Source organism: Filicampus tigris, chromosome 4, assembly GCF_054856515.1.
Source record: "Filicampus tigris isolate MCC_2025a chromosome 4, RoL_Ftig_1.0, whole genome shotgun sequence".
Lineage (NCBI taxonomy): Eukaryota > Metazoa > Chordata > Actinopteri > Syngnathiformes > Syngnathidae > Filicampus > Filicampus tigris.
In genome coordinates, this window is record NC_141220.1 from 4230001 (window position 1) to 4247500 (window position 17500).

A 17500-nucleotide genomic window follows, 5' to 3' on the forward strand; every position below is an offset into this window, starting at 1 on the left:
GCTCCCTGACTCATAGAACTTGACACATGTACTGCACCTATTTCTTATCAACCCAATACTGGAAAGACATGCTTGACAACTACCAGAGAAAAACATTCAATATACATTGTTTAGACAGATGAAAATCTGAAAATTGAGCATATTCAAATTGAGACCGTATTTTGATAAGGTAGGGCATTTTTTTTTTTACCAATATAGCCTACTAATAGTTGTGCTCATTTGGAAATATTATTCTGCAGGTGTTGTACCATGGCGGAGGTCTGAGTGGATGTAGCTCAGTTATGGAACTAAATCTGTGCCATCGGAGTTTGAATTCGAGTTTTTAACACTGAATTCTTTTAGCATCAATTTCCTAACACGGATTTTTTTTTCAGATTGAAAGTTAACATGGAAAAAAATTCAGCAGCAAAAATTCACCAGCAGGGTTAGCCTGGCCAGTGTAGACAACAATAAGTTAAAAGTGTTCATGGTAGGATTTTGGACTCTGTCTGATGTTTGCCAGTGCGCATAAAATGTCAAAACTTAATTGCACAAGCCAATACCAAAACGATTTCTTTTCGCCGGAAGACATGACGTGCTCCTATCATTTTTCAATAGTGGTATTTGTAAAAATAAAAATTAATCGGCTAGAGCCGTTAGACTGTACTGTGTCAAATGGGCCGTCCGGGTGTCGGTGCAGCACGAATACAGAGACACAGACAAACGTGGCAGCAAACTATCGCACTCTTGCAGACATTGAATCATGTCTGGAGTTATTTTTCCAAAATGTCTGACAGGCAGGTCGCATCGAATGGACACAAGGGGAAAGTCTGTCTGCAAGTGTTCTAACCTACAAGCTACAATTGTAGAACTCACTGACGTCAGGACCATACGTGCCGAATGCAGTACAGTCACATGTTCAAAGAACTAAGGGTTCATTTGTGATACATTTTAAACAATTCACTTCATGTCAAACGTGTGAATTACTTTACTACGATTACAAGTCACCATGGCATCGGTAGAATTGTGACAAGAAGTCACTGTGAGGTTTGGTGACATGGTTTGTTGTACCACACTGAAAATGGCCTAAAGAATGCAAAGGAGTGAATCATCTCAGGAGATTAGAAAGAAAATGTAGAGACACATCCACATTAAGCAGCATTAACATCTCCAAGCAGCTTGATGTTCCTGTGACTACAGTTGCATATATTATTCAGAAATTTGAGATCCATGGGACTCTAGCCAACCTCGCTTTACGTGGCCGCAGCAGGGAAATTGATGACAAATGGAAGAGATGTATAATACAAATAGTAACTAAAGAGCCCAGAACAACCTCCAAAGAAATTAAAGGTGAACTCCAAGATCAAGGTACAACAGTTAAAACGATGACTTAAATTTGAACCACAATTCAAAAGCAATGTCTCTATTATTTTCCATATTAGTTTTTATTATTATACTTTTGTTATCTGTTTCTTTCCTTCTTTACGATTAGGATGATGATTTCATCATTCATTGTTACTGTTTCATTAAGGTGGGGCATGAACAATTTTGTCCACATGTGTATATGATCATAATAACATTCCTAAAACAATCAATCTTTTGGTGGGTCAGGACTTCGCTAAAGCCTTGGGTATATATAAAATTTTCATTTGTTTAAAAATGTTAAATATTGTGTTTAAAAATGTTTAAAATGTATTTATTTAGTCAAACGTATTCTCATTAGTCTCCTTACAATTTTACGAATACATGTATACAAATATGATATAATATAATATTCCACTGTCTTACTCATTGTTTTCCCCCAATTTTTGCCGGAGTATTGTTTCATGTCGGCATCTAAATTCTACTGTCTGCAGGTGTAGTATCGAAGTAACCATTTCGGTATCGATTCGTGACAACACTTAGTTGCTGGAACTTAATTAGTGGCGTCGCTTTTGTGTGTTCTGTTTCTGCAGAGTTCACATGAGGACATCTCTGGCTTCTCATCTCTACTGCATTCCAAATTCTAATTTCTGATGTGCATAATTAAATGAGAGCGATTCTTGCCTCAGCTCTACATCATCGACGTCAACATCAGATTAGGTTCTGTCAAGTACTGCCGCGGTTGCGTGCTTCAGAGCCTTAGTGACCTGTTTTCGGATACCATTTCCAACGTCTGTTGAGGCATCCATTTTTAATGGTTTTGAATTCAGTCTTGCTTTGAATTCATGGAAGAACGTCAGTGTGATTGTGTGACCGAAGAACATAATATATGTACCATCATACTATATGTTACAGCCTCTTTGGCTCATTAAGCCATTCACTGCCATTGACGAATTTACTTGTCTTTTCTCAGTCCAGCCATTCGATCCCAGGAATTTATATATTTTTTTTCAAACATTAGGGTAAAAGAGGGTCAGAACACATTGCACACTATACTGTCAATTTTTTTTTTTTTCTTTTTAATGGAACTCTGTTTGCCTCTGTATGTGTTGCTTTCCTAGTAACAGGCAGTGCGGTGTGTCAGTGTTGGCCTGCGAGCAGCAGAGGTGGGCCGGGACCATGAATCTGTATGGCGCTGGTGCCAGCAGCGACGCCAGCGGCGGCGTGAGAGGAGGAGGTGAATATTACTGGGAGCAGCGGCGGCGCTCCAGTGACCGCTCACGCGATTCGTCACACGAGAGAGGAGAGAGTCAGCTGACGCCCTGCATCCGCAATGTAACGTCCCCCACTCGGCAGCATGGTGAGCAAGGAGAGCAAAAAGAAGCGGGATATTTTCGAATCCGAATTTCCATCGAGTGGTCGGGTTCAGTCAGAAGTAGGGCTGCACGATATTGGAAAAAAATGACATTGCGATTTTTTGGGGGTATTGCGATATTAAGAATAGACGAATTTTTACCGGATGACTTGAATAGATTTGTTTGGGAATAATTTGGTTAACTCACCATGACATCATTGTATTCTTATAATATCGTTTAATCCAGACTAAGGATTGCTGTAAAAAAAAAAAAAAAAGGGATCACGGAGGCCATGTCTCTATAACATAATAGATTATTTAACATTGTATTTCACACTTCAATGTAAACAGCAGCAAAATATTAAACATATTTTCAACACAAAATAAAAAATAAAAGAGCAGGTGCACTAGACCCGCGAGTCATTTAAAAAAATAGAAGAAAATAAAAAACCTCCAAAGCAGCGGCAGCATTATAAACACCCTTAAACTAAACTATAAAATATTAAAAAATTAAAACGCATTAGTCTCCTTACAATTTTACAAATACATGTTAGTACTAGCGCCTGAGTTGTTTACAAAAATATAACATTAAGATGAAAAAAACCTTTGTGAAACTGCAGCAAAGTAAACAAATTAGAACAAAAATATTAAAACTTAAAGAGCAGGTGCATTAGTCCCCTGAGTTGTTCACAAAAATATAACAATAACTAAAACGGTCTGTAAAACATATTGCATTTGTGATTTGTCGGTGCTGTTTGGACTTCTTATGATAAGGAGTTATGCTGGCAAAGACGACTGTAATTGTTTTTTGAGTCGAAGTTTCACCTCAGGCCCCACTTCTTAGTTTGAACTGCTCAAACAGGGGCTTGTGACTGCGATTGCAGCAATAACAGTGAGGCACTGTTGCCAAAGGATGTTTTGTTGTTCTGAATCTTCCTTATTATAGCCGAAATACTTTCATATTTTGGATGTTGACTTTCTTTTGGGGACTAAATCCACTGCTGCTTCTTCCGTCGTCTCCTCTTCCTCGTCTCAAACCAGACAGCAATCGCTGTGAGAGTGGAGGAGGAGGGGCCGGTGACTGATTGGCAGGAGGGAGGGGGTGAGCGAGACATGCTGTGTAAGAGCACGGAGTAGCTTGCTGCTTTCATGAAGCAAAACAAACGTTTGCGTGTTGTAAGAAAAAAAAAAAAAAGATAAAACATCGCACGTCCTGCGATGTGACTATCGTGCATGCGCACATTGCAATCGCGATGTTCGAAGGGCATATCGTGCAGACCTAGTCAGAAGACAAACAAATCTGCGCCTTTATCACTTCCAACTTTTCATGTTTCATGAAACAAGCACTGACCTTATCCAAACACTATGTACAGTAAATAAAAAAAAAAAAGACCTATTGTGTCCCATTGTCGGGGGTCGAGGTGGGATGTTGAAAGTAGTGATAACACAACACTAAAACCTATAAACGTTGATGACTGAATAATGAAGACAGTGACTGTGCAGAGGGAAAGTAGTACTTCAGAGGTGAGTCACGCCACATAAATGAATCTCTTAAAGTTAAAGTAGCTGTAATAGAACATCAGGCATTAAGCTGCCTTTGCTTTTTACAGCAAACACAGTAAAGGCTGGGAATTACTCTATGTGCGCTTTTACGCAGCGATGTAATTGTAAGACAACTCTGATCCATACATTACGTGTCATTGCCCTTTACACAGAACGGTGACCCAGGAAAAAAAACGCGGCTCACTTTCCAGTGGCTAACCTTATTATATTGATGCAACTCATTTTTCTTCTTAGCTGGTAGCACTCTTTGACATCACACACACACACAAAAAAAAATACCACCCAAAAAGCCAAAACATGTTCAAGATCAATGCAGTCCAACTCATTTTCTAATACATTAATACGTTGAAGTACTGTCTTGTTGCATCAAATAATATGAACGTCAAGGATCATCATATTATGTGAGTGCTGTTTCTGAGCACACAAAATGGCACAAAGTTCTCATGTTGTGCTCAACACGACTCAACTTTTTTCATCATGTGGTATGAAGACCTGATTCGTCAGAACTTTGAGGTGGTCTTGGCTAATGGGGAAAAGCGTCACTCCCACTTTTTTCAGCGACGGCTGTCAAACAATCGATAGTTTCGAGGCTCAGCTGGCCGAGGCACTGAGGCAGTATGGACATCTCCACCTGCATGTCATGCTTCAAGTTTGTAAACTTCACTTTAGTCTGGCTGAAGTCTTATAAGATATGCATGAGATATTTGTTGTGATGTTTGAACTCCCAAGTTTTTGGGCAACATTTTTTAGTTGAAGTCCAAATTTATTTCCAGGTCCCACTTTACTTCCCGTTGGCAATGCGTCGATGAACAAAAGAAATGAGTCAGCTGAGTCCTTCTGCAATTGTTTCCCTCCAGACCGAGAACGTGGCGATGGCGGTTCATCCTCCAGATCCTCCAGTCCGCGTCCCCCCCGGGTTTCGCTCCCCTGTTCAAACGTCGGAGGAGCTCTGTTTGCGGGACACCTGCCTCGACCCTTTGCTACTGCTGTTGGTGACCAGCACCCCAAGACCCTTGGCCAAGGACCATGTGATATGATCTACGTGTATGACCTCAGCAGTAAAGAGGTTCATCGTGGCGGTCTACGAGTCGGAGAGCGAGTGACTCTTATTGTGGACAATACAAGATTTGTGGTGGATCCGGCCATCTTCACAGCTCAACCCAACACCATGCTCGGCAGGTAAAAACAAAGAGGTTCGCCGTCTGTCCCTCACTTCCCAAACTTGAGTTTAAATTCATGATATTCATGTAATATTCAAGTTACCTGAAGTAGATCATGTTTCTTTCAGGATCTTTTGCTGGACCTACACTGCATGTGTTAAATGGCCAATTATTGGTTCTTTTCGGTGCTATGCGTGCAACTAAAATACAATGTTTCATCATTATTGTATGTTACAAGGTTTGTCTTAAAACTGTATACGATTGTTAAAGAGGAAGTCCCCTCGAAAATTGTCTTTACAATGATGTGTTCTATGCATCCCCACTAGTCTAAACTTGATATTCTGATTAATATTGTGTTTGTAATCAAGCGGCAAAGTCCACCTGTTCTTATCCATCTCAGGGGCATTTTGTTACTTGCTGTCAACTGAAAATCACAGTTGCTCACTTTCTGAAGTAACAACCAATCGTGGCTCAGCTTCAGAAAACAGGTGAGCCGCGATTTGTCGTTACCTAAGCCCTGAGCAACTGTGATGTCAGTTTCAGTCGACAGCAAGTGACAAAATGGCCGCCCGTGAGATGGCTGAAAAACAGTGGATTTTGCTCCTTAACTCATCCACAAACGCATTTGTAATCAAAACCCCGTGTTTAGACTCGCGGGGGTGCATACAACATATTGCTAAGAGAATTTGTAGGTTGACTTCCCTTTTATTAGTAATATTAGCACTGATGAACCCATCAAGAGGTGCGTCCATATGCTGTACATTACAGACGGGCAAAGTCAGTACACTGTGGCTATCATAGTTTTAGCATGCTCATCATCTGTTTCATCAGTTTGTTTTTCAAAACGTCCACTGTTCAAAAGCAGGGTGTGATTTCCATTGGTTTATTTCCAGTAAATGTGTATTCATTATTACTTTTGTCAGTGTCAAATTATTTAAGTGGCCATTGTGGGTTTTTCTTTCATTAACTGACAACAATTTTGTCCAGGTGTGTGGAGACAAAAGCTTTGTTTTTGTTTCTCATCTGTTTTCAGGATGTTTGGGTCAGGGCGGGACAACAATTTCACTCGGCCGAATGAAAAAGGAGAATTTGAGGTTGCGGATGGTATCAGCTCCACTGTGTTCCGAGCAATTTTGGTAAGAACTGCCCGACAGTTTCACACTTTGTCGTATTGGTGCATTTCCTTGCTGTCCTTTTCTCTCTCGCTACATTACTCTTCCTGTGTCCATTATCCCGGTCGACCTTGACTTACTCCCCTCTCCTGCTTTAATTTAGTGATTACCCCCTGTTCAATTACACCGACAGGAGCATTTATGACATCCCAAATGCAAATACAGGAACACTTGGTGTGCAACATTACGTTCATCTGTTTCAAATCGTTCAACACAGTGGTCACAGATGTTTTTTTCTTCGATCAATTGCGCTTCGGGAGCCGCAGCCTGTTTCAGCGGCTATAGCCGTCGAAGTCGTTACGAACGTACAACTAAAAGAGAAATCGTGGGTCAAATTGCGAAAACTGGTTGAAAACAACTAGCTAAAATAGTTCCTGGATATTTGCAATACTAATAATGTTCGACTACACGCCAGATGCAGAAGAGGGCTTTCTCTCGCAGTTCATTTACATTGTCCCGAGTTGTCCCGCTACGACTCAAAATCAAAATGTAAAATGCTGAATTGGGCTGTGCGTGGGGAATCGGAAGGGGCCACTGAGCAGACTAGGGCATGACAGTTCTTTGAAGTGATCGGAATCATTAGAATCAGTTCATCAAAAAGAATCGTTCAGCCCAAGGCCATAGCTCAAAGGTCTCAAACTGCGGTCCTTAAGGGCCTCTATCCTGCTTGTTTTAGATGTTTCCCTCCTCCAAACACACCCCAATCAAATGATCAGCAAGCTCTGCCAGTACACGTGTGGGTGTTGTTTTTACAAATTATTGACCAATCTAAAGTGTTAAAAACAAACATGTTGTTTTAGAGGTCTCTTGGAAAAAAAATTTGGAGCTATGAGAATTCCGCCGCGCGGCACGGTGGTCGACTGGTTATCGCGTCCGCCTCACAGTTCGGAGGTCGTGGGTTCAATCCTCGCTCCGACCTCCCTGTGTGGAGTTTGCATGTTTTCCCTGTGCCTGCGAGGGTTTTCTCCGGGTACTCCGGTTTCCTCCCACATTCCAAAAACATGCACGGTAAGTTGATTGGACTCTCTAAATTGCTCGTAGGTGTGATTGTGAGTGTGGATGTTTGTCTCTGTGTACCCTACGATTGGCTGGCAACCAATTCGGGGTGTCCCCCGCCTACTGCCCGAAGACAGCTGGGATAGGCTCCATCCAGCACTCTCCGCGACCGTTGTGTGGACAAGCGATATAGATAATGGATGGATGGATGGAGAATTCCGCCCGATACTAAATTATTTTTCTCCCATTACATAATAAACTGCAATAACAGTCCCACAGAAATGTTATTGACAAAATGATCAAAATATGGAAATTCACAAAAATTGTGAAAAAAGTGAATTTCTATAGTTTGGCTGCTATGCTAAAGGCTTTTTTAATCATTTTCACTTTTTTTTACTTTGTTTATATTTTCTGAACCTCAGTGTGTTTTTTGTACTAAAAATGCACATGGACGCACATGGTTTGTAGTGGCTCAGAATCAGCTGTTAGCAGTCTGTGATAAGTTTAAAACTTTTTTTAAAAAAATGTGAGAAAACTGCAGTAAAAAAAAAAATCCATAAAATATTTAGGACCGAAAAAAATACATCACATCAAACTAAATTTTGTGTATCTTTCTGCACCCCTAATAATAAACACCATTCCAGAGAATAGCTAACAGCATTCATTCTCATTTGAAGATTTTAGAGTGTGTCATTAAAACCTGGTTCACACAGCAGGATAATCGGCCCAATTTTATTCCCGAATCTACTCTCACGACAATCGTAGGTCGGGGCTGACCCTGGTAATGGCTCCAAAGACAATCTTATCAGATAATCCTGCCGTGTGTGGTGTGCTCAGACGGATCTCAGCCGCTCGGAAGGACGTCCGACGTCAAATCGGGGACATTCAACATGTTGGATTGTTTTGGCCCAACTTCACACCATATGTGCTGTGCCCTGAGGACAAACGTGCACGAAGCCGATCAGAAAGCCAATCAGAAAGCGAGTTGGTGGAGGGGCCGGTGGGAATCCAAAATCAAAACAGTCATGTAGCAACAGAGCCCAACGGCTTTTCTTTTTGTTTCACTTTTTTCCCTTAAAAAATAATTCACAAACTAGTGCCACTGTCAAGACATGATGCGAGACCAGCCCTGCCTCTTAATCCGCCATGTTTTTTTACTCCAAAGTCTTGTTTTATCACAAGAGGTTTTGCGAGATTTTCCGTCTGACATGAGAAACTGCGACTGAATTGATTTGTGTGTGATGTGTTGATCTTGCCGCGTAACAGCACACCACACATGCTACGTTCAAAACTGTTATACCTGTGTTTTTTTTCCCCCACAGCTTTATTCATCTCCGTCCACGATATGCTTTCTTCAGGACCGATACCGATTATTATTATTAGTCAAGGAGGCCGATAACTGATATTTTGAGCCGATATTTGTTTTCAGCAAAAACAAAAATATTGGCTTCAAAATCTAAAAAAAAAATACAACTTTTAACTTTATTGAAACATCTGTAAGTATATGTTTATTGAACAATATTCCAGATTTGCATAAAGGTGATTTTTTAAAATTATGATAAATGTTTGCCAATATACATATTTGTTGTAAAAGTTTAACAAATAAGGAGCTCCCAGGGTCATCAGCCAGTCTTCAAAAGTTAATTGAAAACCAGGACAATAGCTCCATATAGTTTTACACAGTTAACAGTCAAAAAAATTTCAAAATGATTTTTGGATTTCAAACAAAAACAAAAAGTGAAGAGCGTTCCCAGGGTCAGTAAAATCTCTTATACAGTTAACTGAAAATGTAGATAAATAGTTGCTTGAGGTTAACACAGTTCCAAATGGGTTGTATGGTCTTTTAGCAAAGATAATTAGAAAAAAAAAAGATAGGATAAGATCTTCTGTATTTGTTGTGCAGACCTCAAAAGTAAAAATCAAAACTCAGGACTCGATTGTGAAAACAAACAAATAACATTATTGATATGATAAATAGTTTGTACTGTATTGATATACTTTTAATCTTTAAACTGATGTACGCCGTAACAGAACATTATTCATTTCCAGTTTCCGGCTCTATTTCGAGTATCATTTTCTCTCCAGAGTCCAGACACTTATTAAATTCCCTACTATTTTTCGGATCAAAGTTGGATATGCTTTGCCCTAACGCGGTTCCAGACAGACTTCTGTGAAAAGTGTATTTGATCACTCAAGCACTTAATTCTGATGTTCAACGATTACGTGTATTGGGGTGTAACGGTTTTTGTATTTGTCTCGATCCGCCTCGGTGCGGGCTTCACGGTTCGGTGCACGCAGTCAAACGATGAATACGTCTAATGGGGGGGAATAAAAAAAATAGAAAGTCAACGCCTGATGCTGCATTCGTGCTACGTTCACACCAACTGCAGCGGGAGCGTTTCTGGCAGCACGTTTCAATTGGAGTCAATGTAGTTCGCGCAGGCGGGCGCGGTTGCGTGCGGGGCGGTGCGAATGATGCGTTCCGCGTCCCACCGAAAATCTGCCCATTCAACTGATTTCGTGAAGCACGGTGGTTCTTCCTATGGTGCATAAAATAAGAAGACAATTGGGCGAAGTAGGAAGCGTCATGGGGACGGTTTCCATTGCGGCCGAGGGCGTTTCCTCTGACATGCTGGCCAGGCTGCAGGCGGACGTGAAGAGGTGGGGAAGTGGAGCGGGGAGTGTGACGACAGCAGCTTTCCCCTCCTCGCCCATTGTACTCGCCTCCCACCCTCGGACTCCCCCTTCACTGCCTATGATGCTGCCAGATTTTTACGTTGGTCAGCACTTCACCCCCCCATCTATTTCCCACACACATTCTCTCGCTCCCTCCCCTCGGCGAGTAAAGCAGCAGCATCAATAATGGCGTCTTGTTTCCCATCCTCCTTGTGTGTGTGCGCGCGTCTGCGTGTGAACGCCCGCCTCCCTGCTCACTTCTTCACTTGTGTGCATGGCGCTGAAAATGGCAGGATTACTACAAATCGGGGATAATCCGCTGCCCTGACGGCATTTCCATTCCTGAGCTGAGGGAGGCATGTGACTACCTGTGTATCTCCTTCAACTACAGCACCATCAAGTGCAGAGACCTCAGTGAGTACTTGCCACTGTGCACGCTGTGTGGAGGCTGCATGCAGGCTCATGACAACTTGCTTGCCTTTGCTGATGCGCGGCCTTTGGTAAGTGGCGCTGCTATCTTAGATGAATGCGATTGACTTATCTCGCTTTTCGTGGTACTCCACTCCAAATTTGGCTCACGGCAGATGCGTGTTGTTTCCACGACGGTTGGGAGCGAACGCGTTCACACGAGCAAGTTCCGATGTAATATACCGCGTGTCTGTTTGCAGTTCTCCGTGCACTCGTGTTGCGTTTAATATTGTGCCTGCTTGTTTGGGAGTGTGTGGGAGGGGCAGCCTCGACTCATGGCTTCTCCTGTGTGTGCGGTGTTGGTCTAACTAGGTCATGATTAGCTGAGAGATTTACAGTGTTTTATTAAGGCGCAACACTAACCCACATGAGCGGGCCTGATTCTCAAAGAAGCGTTTGTTGTTTGAATTGCATTCAGCTGCATTAGTTCAACATCAATCAGCTCACATTAGGCATCTGATGGAAATGTTATACCGTGAACACATCATTATGTAGAGAGAGAGAGATCATACTTTTTAATAGCAATGCCACATTTTACAGAGAAAGTTGTCACGCTAATGTGTACCAAAACAGAGTTTATGGAATAAGTATTTGGCACTAGCCATTCCGCCGAGAATGCAAAGGGGCAACTGTTACAACATGTTCTCAATAAGAGATTACTCAACATTATTGTCCTCCTCCGTGTGAAACATAACATCATGCAGCTTTTCCTCCCTTTGTTTCTGCGTGATTAATAATTAATGTCCGAAAAAGGAAAGGGAAGTACTAAACCTTGTCCAGTTGCATGGCTGTTCAAATGGATTCAGATGACACCACAATGATGAGTTTAAATGTGTATCACTCTGGAGAATGAATTGAAATTGTGATTTGGTCCATTTGGATGAGAAAATAGTTTTACAGAAGTCCACTATTCCATTATAGCACACATTATAGCATAATTGTCATTTATGGCAAACGAGACAAAACACCATTTTTAGAGCACACTTGGCATTTTTTGGATTTGTAACGAAAACTTCAGCCGGGTGGGTAAACAAGTGAGCAAAAGGAAAATGACCCAATAAAAAAATGCATGTTGTTGTAACCCGTAGGTGCCCTGATGCATGAGCTGTCAAACGACGGGGCCAGGCGTCAGTTTGAGTGTTACCTGGAGGAGATGCTGCTGCCGCTGATGGTGGCCAGCGCGCAGAGCGGCGAGAGAGAGTGCCACGTTGTGGTGCTGACCGACGACGACGTGGTGGACTGGGATGAAGAGTACCCGCCGCAGATGGGAGAGGAGTACTCCCAGAGTAAGACTCTTAGTCTTGTCTTTGAATCACAAGCCAGCAAAAATGGATTGTGTTCTTTTTAAAGCTTGTACTTGCACTTCCTGGTTTTTTCTAACAGCAGCCTGTGAATAACGTGAGTCACTTCAAATTTGGGCCAGACTTTTTCACGCTGTTAAAAGGTGTGTCCACATTTTTTGAGTGGTACTCAGCGCTTGCTTGTGCTTGTTGGTTTTCACAGACGGCTTTGCAAAGAAGGAGCGGGAATCGCAGCGCATCCTCTGATATACAGTCTTATAATATCGTGCACTGAAAAAAGTTAGGTTTACATCTTCGATTGAAACCCCGGGAAATTCCGGGAAAACTTCAGGTTTTCAAGGGTGATTCCAAAGATGAACATAGGTTTGAGAGAGATGTTTAGCCAGGCGCTATAGCCCTTAATGGGTTAACCAAGATAGCATTTAGCTGCCAACACAAGACCGTCTTGATGTGATGAAAATGATGCCGAACGGAGCAAGCCAGGAAGAATATTTAAGATTGCGTAATAGCGCAACACGTTTTCAGTTTTTATTGCATTATTTCACAATACAAATAATTATTGCAAAATAACGCAATGTTATTTTAGGAGGAGGACAAATGTCTTTCACTTCCGGGTCATAGCTTTCAGTGCACGGTGGAGCTGGCATGACCCGTCAGCTCTAGAGATGTCCCAGACAAGGACATACAAAGTTTGTACTCAATGTTAACAGTTAGTTAAAAAAACAACATTTCTAGCCACCCTTTTCCTCGTCAGTGAAATGGGCTTCCACTAGAGGGCAGACTATGCCTGTGAGAACAACCCTGAGGGAGGGAACGCGCTTGAAAAAGAGCACAGTGTCGTGAGGGCTGCAGTGATGGCGGCTCCATCGTATCGTGGAATAGAACAGTGGTCTTTCTATTTAAAAGAACCCAACACAACACGTCAGCCGGTACTTCACCTGGTTCGGGACGAAAACCCACTTCCGTCCTAGCTTAGTCGTCCTTTTTAAAAGACTTCTCGTCCTCCGTCTGCCCGTCCACAAAATGTTTGTCCATCCGTTTCGTCCCTTGAACGGAATGCCCATCTCTGATCCTTAGTACCAAAGGTAGTGAAGTCAGTGCTATATATAATACAATGGCCTACCAGTACCAGTTTACTGTACGTGTTAGTAGTATTAATTCAAAACGGATTGGCAGGCCAGAGGAGAATAATTTGTGGGCCTGAGCAACGTATATAGCAGTCCGGCCCACCGGGAAATCGCCCGGTTGTACAGATTGCCCACTCCAAGCCTAGTAATAACTAGTTTTCATGTGCCGCCAACATCCTTTGCATATATATCCATCCATTATCGATACAACTTATCCTCACAAGGGTCACGGGGCGTGCTGGAGCCTATCCCAGCTTGTTTACGCTGGAAACCCAAACCTTTGTTGAAAACTAGCTCCCTGCCATTTGTGGCCATGAAGGTAGTGTCAACACATCGGCATTGACACGATTGAAACCACACGAGTCCTGAAAAAAAAAAAAAAAAAGATTTAGCCTTTGCGATGATCTGAACGCTAATGGAAATAATGGTCATAATGATATAAGCAGTTATATGGTCGGCCTACTTAGTTTCCATGATATCATTGATGTTATGCGCAAGCGTGGGAGCCTTCAGGAGAATTTCAAGTGCTCAACAAATGTATTTACTCGCCTTGTCTCGTCTTTCAGGTTGTGCTGCCTTGAAGTCAAACGATGGCTAAACCAACATTACTTGTAAATGTCTCTTTATCAACAGTTATCTACAGCACCAAACTGTACCGCTTCTTCAAATACATTGAAAACCGTGACGTGGCCAAGTCGGTGTTGAAGGAGAGAGGACTGAAGAAGATCCGACTGGGAATAGAAGGTATATTTCCACTGCCCTGATTAGCAACGTTTTCAAAGCATTTCTCGACATGCGTCATAGCTGTCTTTAAGACGTCATGTGGCGGGATTTATAGAGCAAGGACATCCAAGCATGGCAATAGATAACATACAGAAGTACAATTCAGGACATTGTAGTCAAGGTTGCGTAGCTTGGCCTGTTGACATGACGCAGACCCAACAGTGGTTCTTCCTGATGCAGATGCACACATTCCTGTTATCCTTGAACTGTTTGGACTTCTTCCGCTTCAAGTTAACCATCTCTCTAAAACTTACGGTCGTCTTTGGGGGTCACCCTTGAAAACCTGACATTATTGCCACCTACAAAATAATTAATATCTCAGCCCATATAGCAGATAATAATAATTATAATAATAATAGTATAATAATTCCCCAAAAATTTGAGAGTTTAGACGTGGCTTTCACACAGGCCCGAGTTTATTCATCTTTACTGTTGTAATCGAAGAAGCCAGTGAAGCATTATTTTTAATTTTAAAAACCGGATTGGTAATTACCACGCTGTGTTCTCTTACATTTCATTGGCTAAGAGACCGAGAATTGGATTAAAATGTTTTTTTTTTTAAATGACGTATACGCTCTCCAGCTTTAAAGGGAAAAACACGCGACAGCGCTCATGGCTTTAGTGGTAGAAACGCGCTTATGCACTCCCGTCCTTACTGGGTTAATATTATGTTAAGTTAACCAAATAACTCCAACTAAAATTGAAAAAAAAAAAATTTTTACCAACAATATAAAATGAAAAAAGAGTGTGTTTAAAAAACTATGATAAATAAATGATAAAAACTAAATTTTACATTTATAAAGCCAACTAAAACTATAATTTTAGCGAAAATGTCCTTGGTTTTCGTCTTTGTCAGGTTTTACTATACATAAGATTTCAAAATTTATTTTAAATTACAGCTGTACAGAAGAAGGGCAGGTCAGGCAGGTAGCTGTTTTTATTTAAAGGGGAAATCAATCCAAACACACAAGAATATGTTCCCAGCAGACCAACTAGTTGAAACTAGTTGATTAATATTGCGTTTGTGGAATATGATTTAAGAAGCAAAATCCACCCCTTTTCAGCCATCTCAGGGGGAGGCCATTTTGTCACGTTTGTCGACAAAATGACATCACAACTGCTCAAGGCTCATACAATGACCAATCATGGCTCAGCTTCAGAAAACAGGTCAGCCCTGATTGGTCGTTACCTGAGCCCTGAGCAGTTGTGATATCATTTACAGTCGATAAAAGTAACAAAATGGCTGCCCCCACATCTGGCTAAAAACAGGTGGATTACGCATTATTTATCAGAATGCCTTGTTTCAACTAGTGGGCTTGCATAGAAAATATTCTTGAAAAAAAAAAGTTTGGGTTGACTAAGAAACTAAAACAATGCATTTTTGAAAACTCTTAGAAACAAACTTAAACGAGCTAAGTCAAAACAAACTGATGCAAAACTATTCTAACGCTGCCCCAGGCTACCCGACGTATAAGGAGAAGGTCAAGCGGCGCCCCGGAGGTCGCCCAGAGGTCATCTACAACTACGTCCAGCGTCCTTTCATCCGCATGTCGTGGGAAAAGGAAGAAGGGAAGAGCCGCCACGTGGACTTTCAGTGCGTCAAGTCCAAGTCCACCACCAACCTGGCCGCCGCCGCCGCCGACATCCCGCAGGATCAGCTCGTGGTCATGCACCCACCGCACCCTCAGGTGGACGAGCTGGACGCGCCTCCGCAGCCTGGCGCGCACGACCCACACCAACCGCCGCCGCCGCCGTCGGTTCGGGGCGCGGAGGGCGTGGCCTCCCCGCGGGTTCAGGACAACCAGAACCTGGCCGGCAATCCGCCGCACCCTCCGCACACGGCTTACCGCTACGAGTCTGAGGCTGACCCGCCCTCGCCCTCTGCATGACTCCCGCACACACTACGCAGCGGGTCGAGGCGGCTTTCGGGCTGGATTTGCACCATGGACGTCCTCGGTTTGGAGTGACCAACATTTATTCGATATCCTTAATTTCCAGCTTGAGGTCCATGTCCTAGTACACTCTTTGTCCTCACTAGTAAGACAATTCAGTGCACTCTTACAAGTTGAGTGTCTTACTACTACAAGTGTGCTTTGTCCTCACTAGACAAGAAAAGGCAGCTTTATGTATACAGCACAATTCATACACAAGGCAACTCAATGTGCTTCACACAAGCAAAGACAAAACCGATAAGCGTTTACAAACACAACAGCTAACGACATACCGTATTTTACGAACTATAAGCCGGAAAAAAAAAAAAAAATAGTAATCATAAAAAACATATATAAGCCGCACCTATCCGTGTTGAAAAATGTGATATTTACTGCATTTGCAGAACGATTTTAAACGGTAAAGGTACATATGTATGTACCTGAACAGATTATTTCCTAACAGTGGCTTTTAACACGGCAGCAACTTTGCTGATTAAAATGGAGCAGAACCAAGAGAAAATAAACAGTATTTATCTTAATTTCATTGCCCGCTGCCACTCAAGTTTGCAACGTCCACCTTTTATTGCTGTAATTCCGCATACCACTTCAATTCATAACCTAGTGCAAACCGCCCTCGCCTTTTAAACTCCTCCAACTGCAGTTACATCATGTTAATGGGCAAAGCGTCCCTAGCGGCGGAAGAAAAATCCACAGAATAGCCGCACCTTTATTCAAACCACATACTTCAAAACCTAGGAAAAAAGTAGCGGTTTATAGTCCGGGAGATACTGTAGTTAAACCAGTGAGTCTCAAAAGTGTGGCGCCCTCTTCTGGTATGCAAAATAATTAATCCCTAGAACCAAACCAACCAAGGTTTTTTTTTTTAACTTAATGCCAATACATTTTCATTGAACCATTATTTACTGTAAATGTTCAAACTGCATAATGTTACAGTGACATACACTAATATGAAATACTTTTTAAGAATAAAACCACGGTCTCATTTTTGGTCTACTTTGCTATTATATTTTATGTTAATCATGATGGTGGTACTTTGAGAGATTTTTTTTGTGTTTGGTTTAAGAATCACTGAGTTAGTTGAGCGTATGTCGTGTGAGTCACCCGCGTCATACTAGTAACGTTCCCCCCCCCCTTTCAGTGCCACTATTGGCCTTCTAGTACACAATTAAACCTTACTTGCAAACTTCTGTGCTGCACTAGTAACATTGCTAGGTCTAACTATTTGGCATGTATCACACACTTGTAGCCACCTGGACCCTACAAATGGCATGAAAATGCCCACTAGTATGCATCACTCATAACTTGTACTGTAGTTGTCGTACTTGTCCTACAGTAAAGGCAATCATTCCGACTATGTGCTGAATTACCTTAGCAGTGAGGAAAAAAGAGTGTGCTAGTACTCAAGTGTGCTCAAGCTCAAGACGGATCTCAAATTCCCTCATTGAGCGGTCTGCAGCGTGAGTCCGGCCCAAGTCATGTCATTTTGAAGCACAGCGCCACAGTGAAGCACAGACCGGCCTTGATCCGCAACACACCTCTTTTCTCCCCTCGTGGCAAAACACCACTTTGCCTTGTCGCACCTCGGCTGCAGCTTTTTTTTTTTTTCG

The 17500-nt window shown here is 42.2% G+C and overlaps 1 protein-coding gene across 1 annotated transcript in view; it reads left to right on the plus strand.

The window, feature by feature from the left end:
- Positions 1 to 17500, plus strand: part of LOC147148202 (BTB/POZ domain-containing protein 10-like) — a 19736-nt gene that overhangs the window by 1485 nt on the left and 751 nt on the right. Inside the window, exons 2-8 of the mRNA XM_086028964.1 lie at positions 2463 to 2701; positions 5116 to 5437; positions 6452 to 6554; positions 10556 to 10676; positions 11819 to 12016; positions 13792 to 13902; positions 15400 to 17500. The exon at positions 15400 to 17500 is cut by the window's right edge and continues 751 nt beyond it. Coding sequence (XP_085885090.1) covers positions 2463 to 2701; positions 5116 to 5437; positions 6452 to 6554; positions 10556 to 10676; positions 11819 to 12016; positions 13792 to 13902; positions 15400 to 15830 — 1525 coding nt within the window. The 3' untranslated portion in view covers positions 15831 to 17500. The remainder of the gene's footprint in view (positions 1 to 2462; positions 2702 to 5115; positions 5438 to 6451; positions 6555 to 10555; positions 10677 to 11818; positions 12017 to 13791; positions 13903 to 15399) is intronic.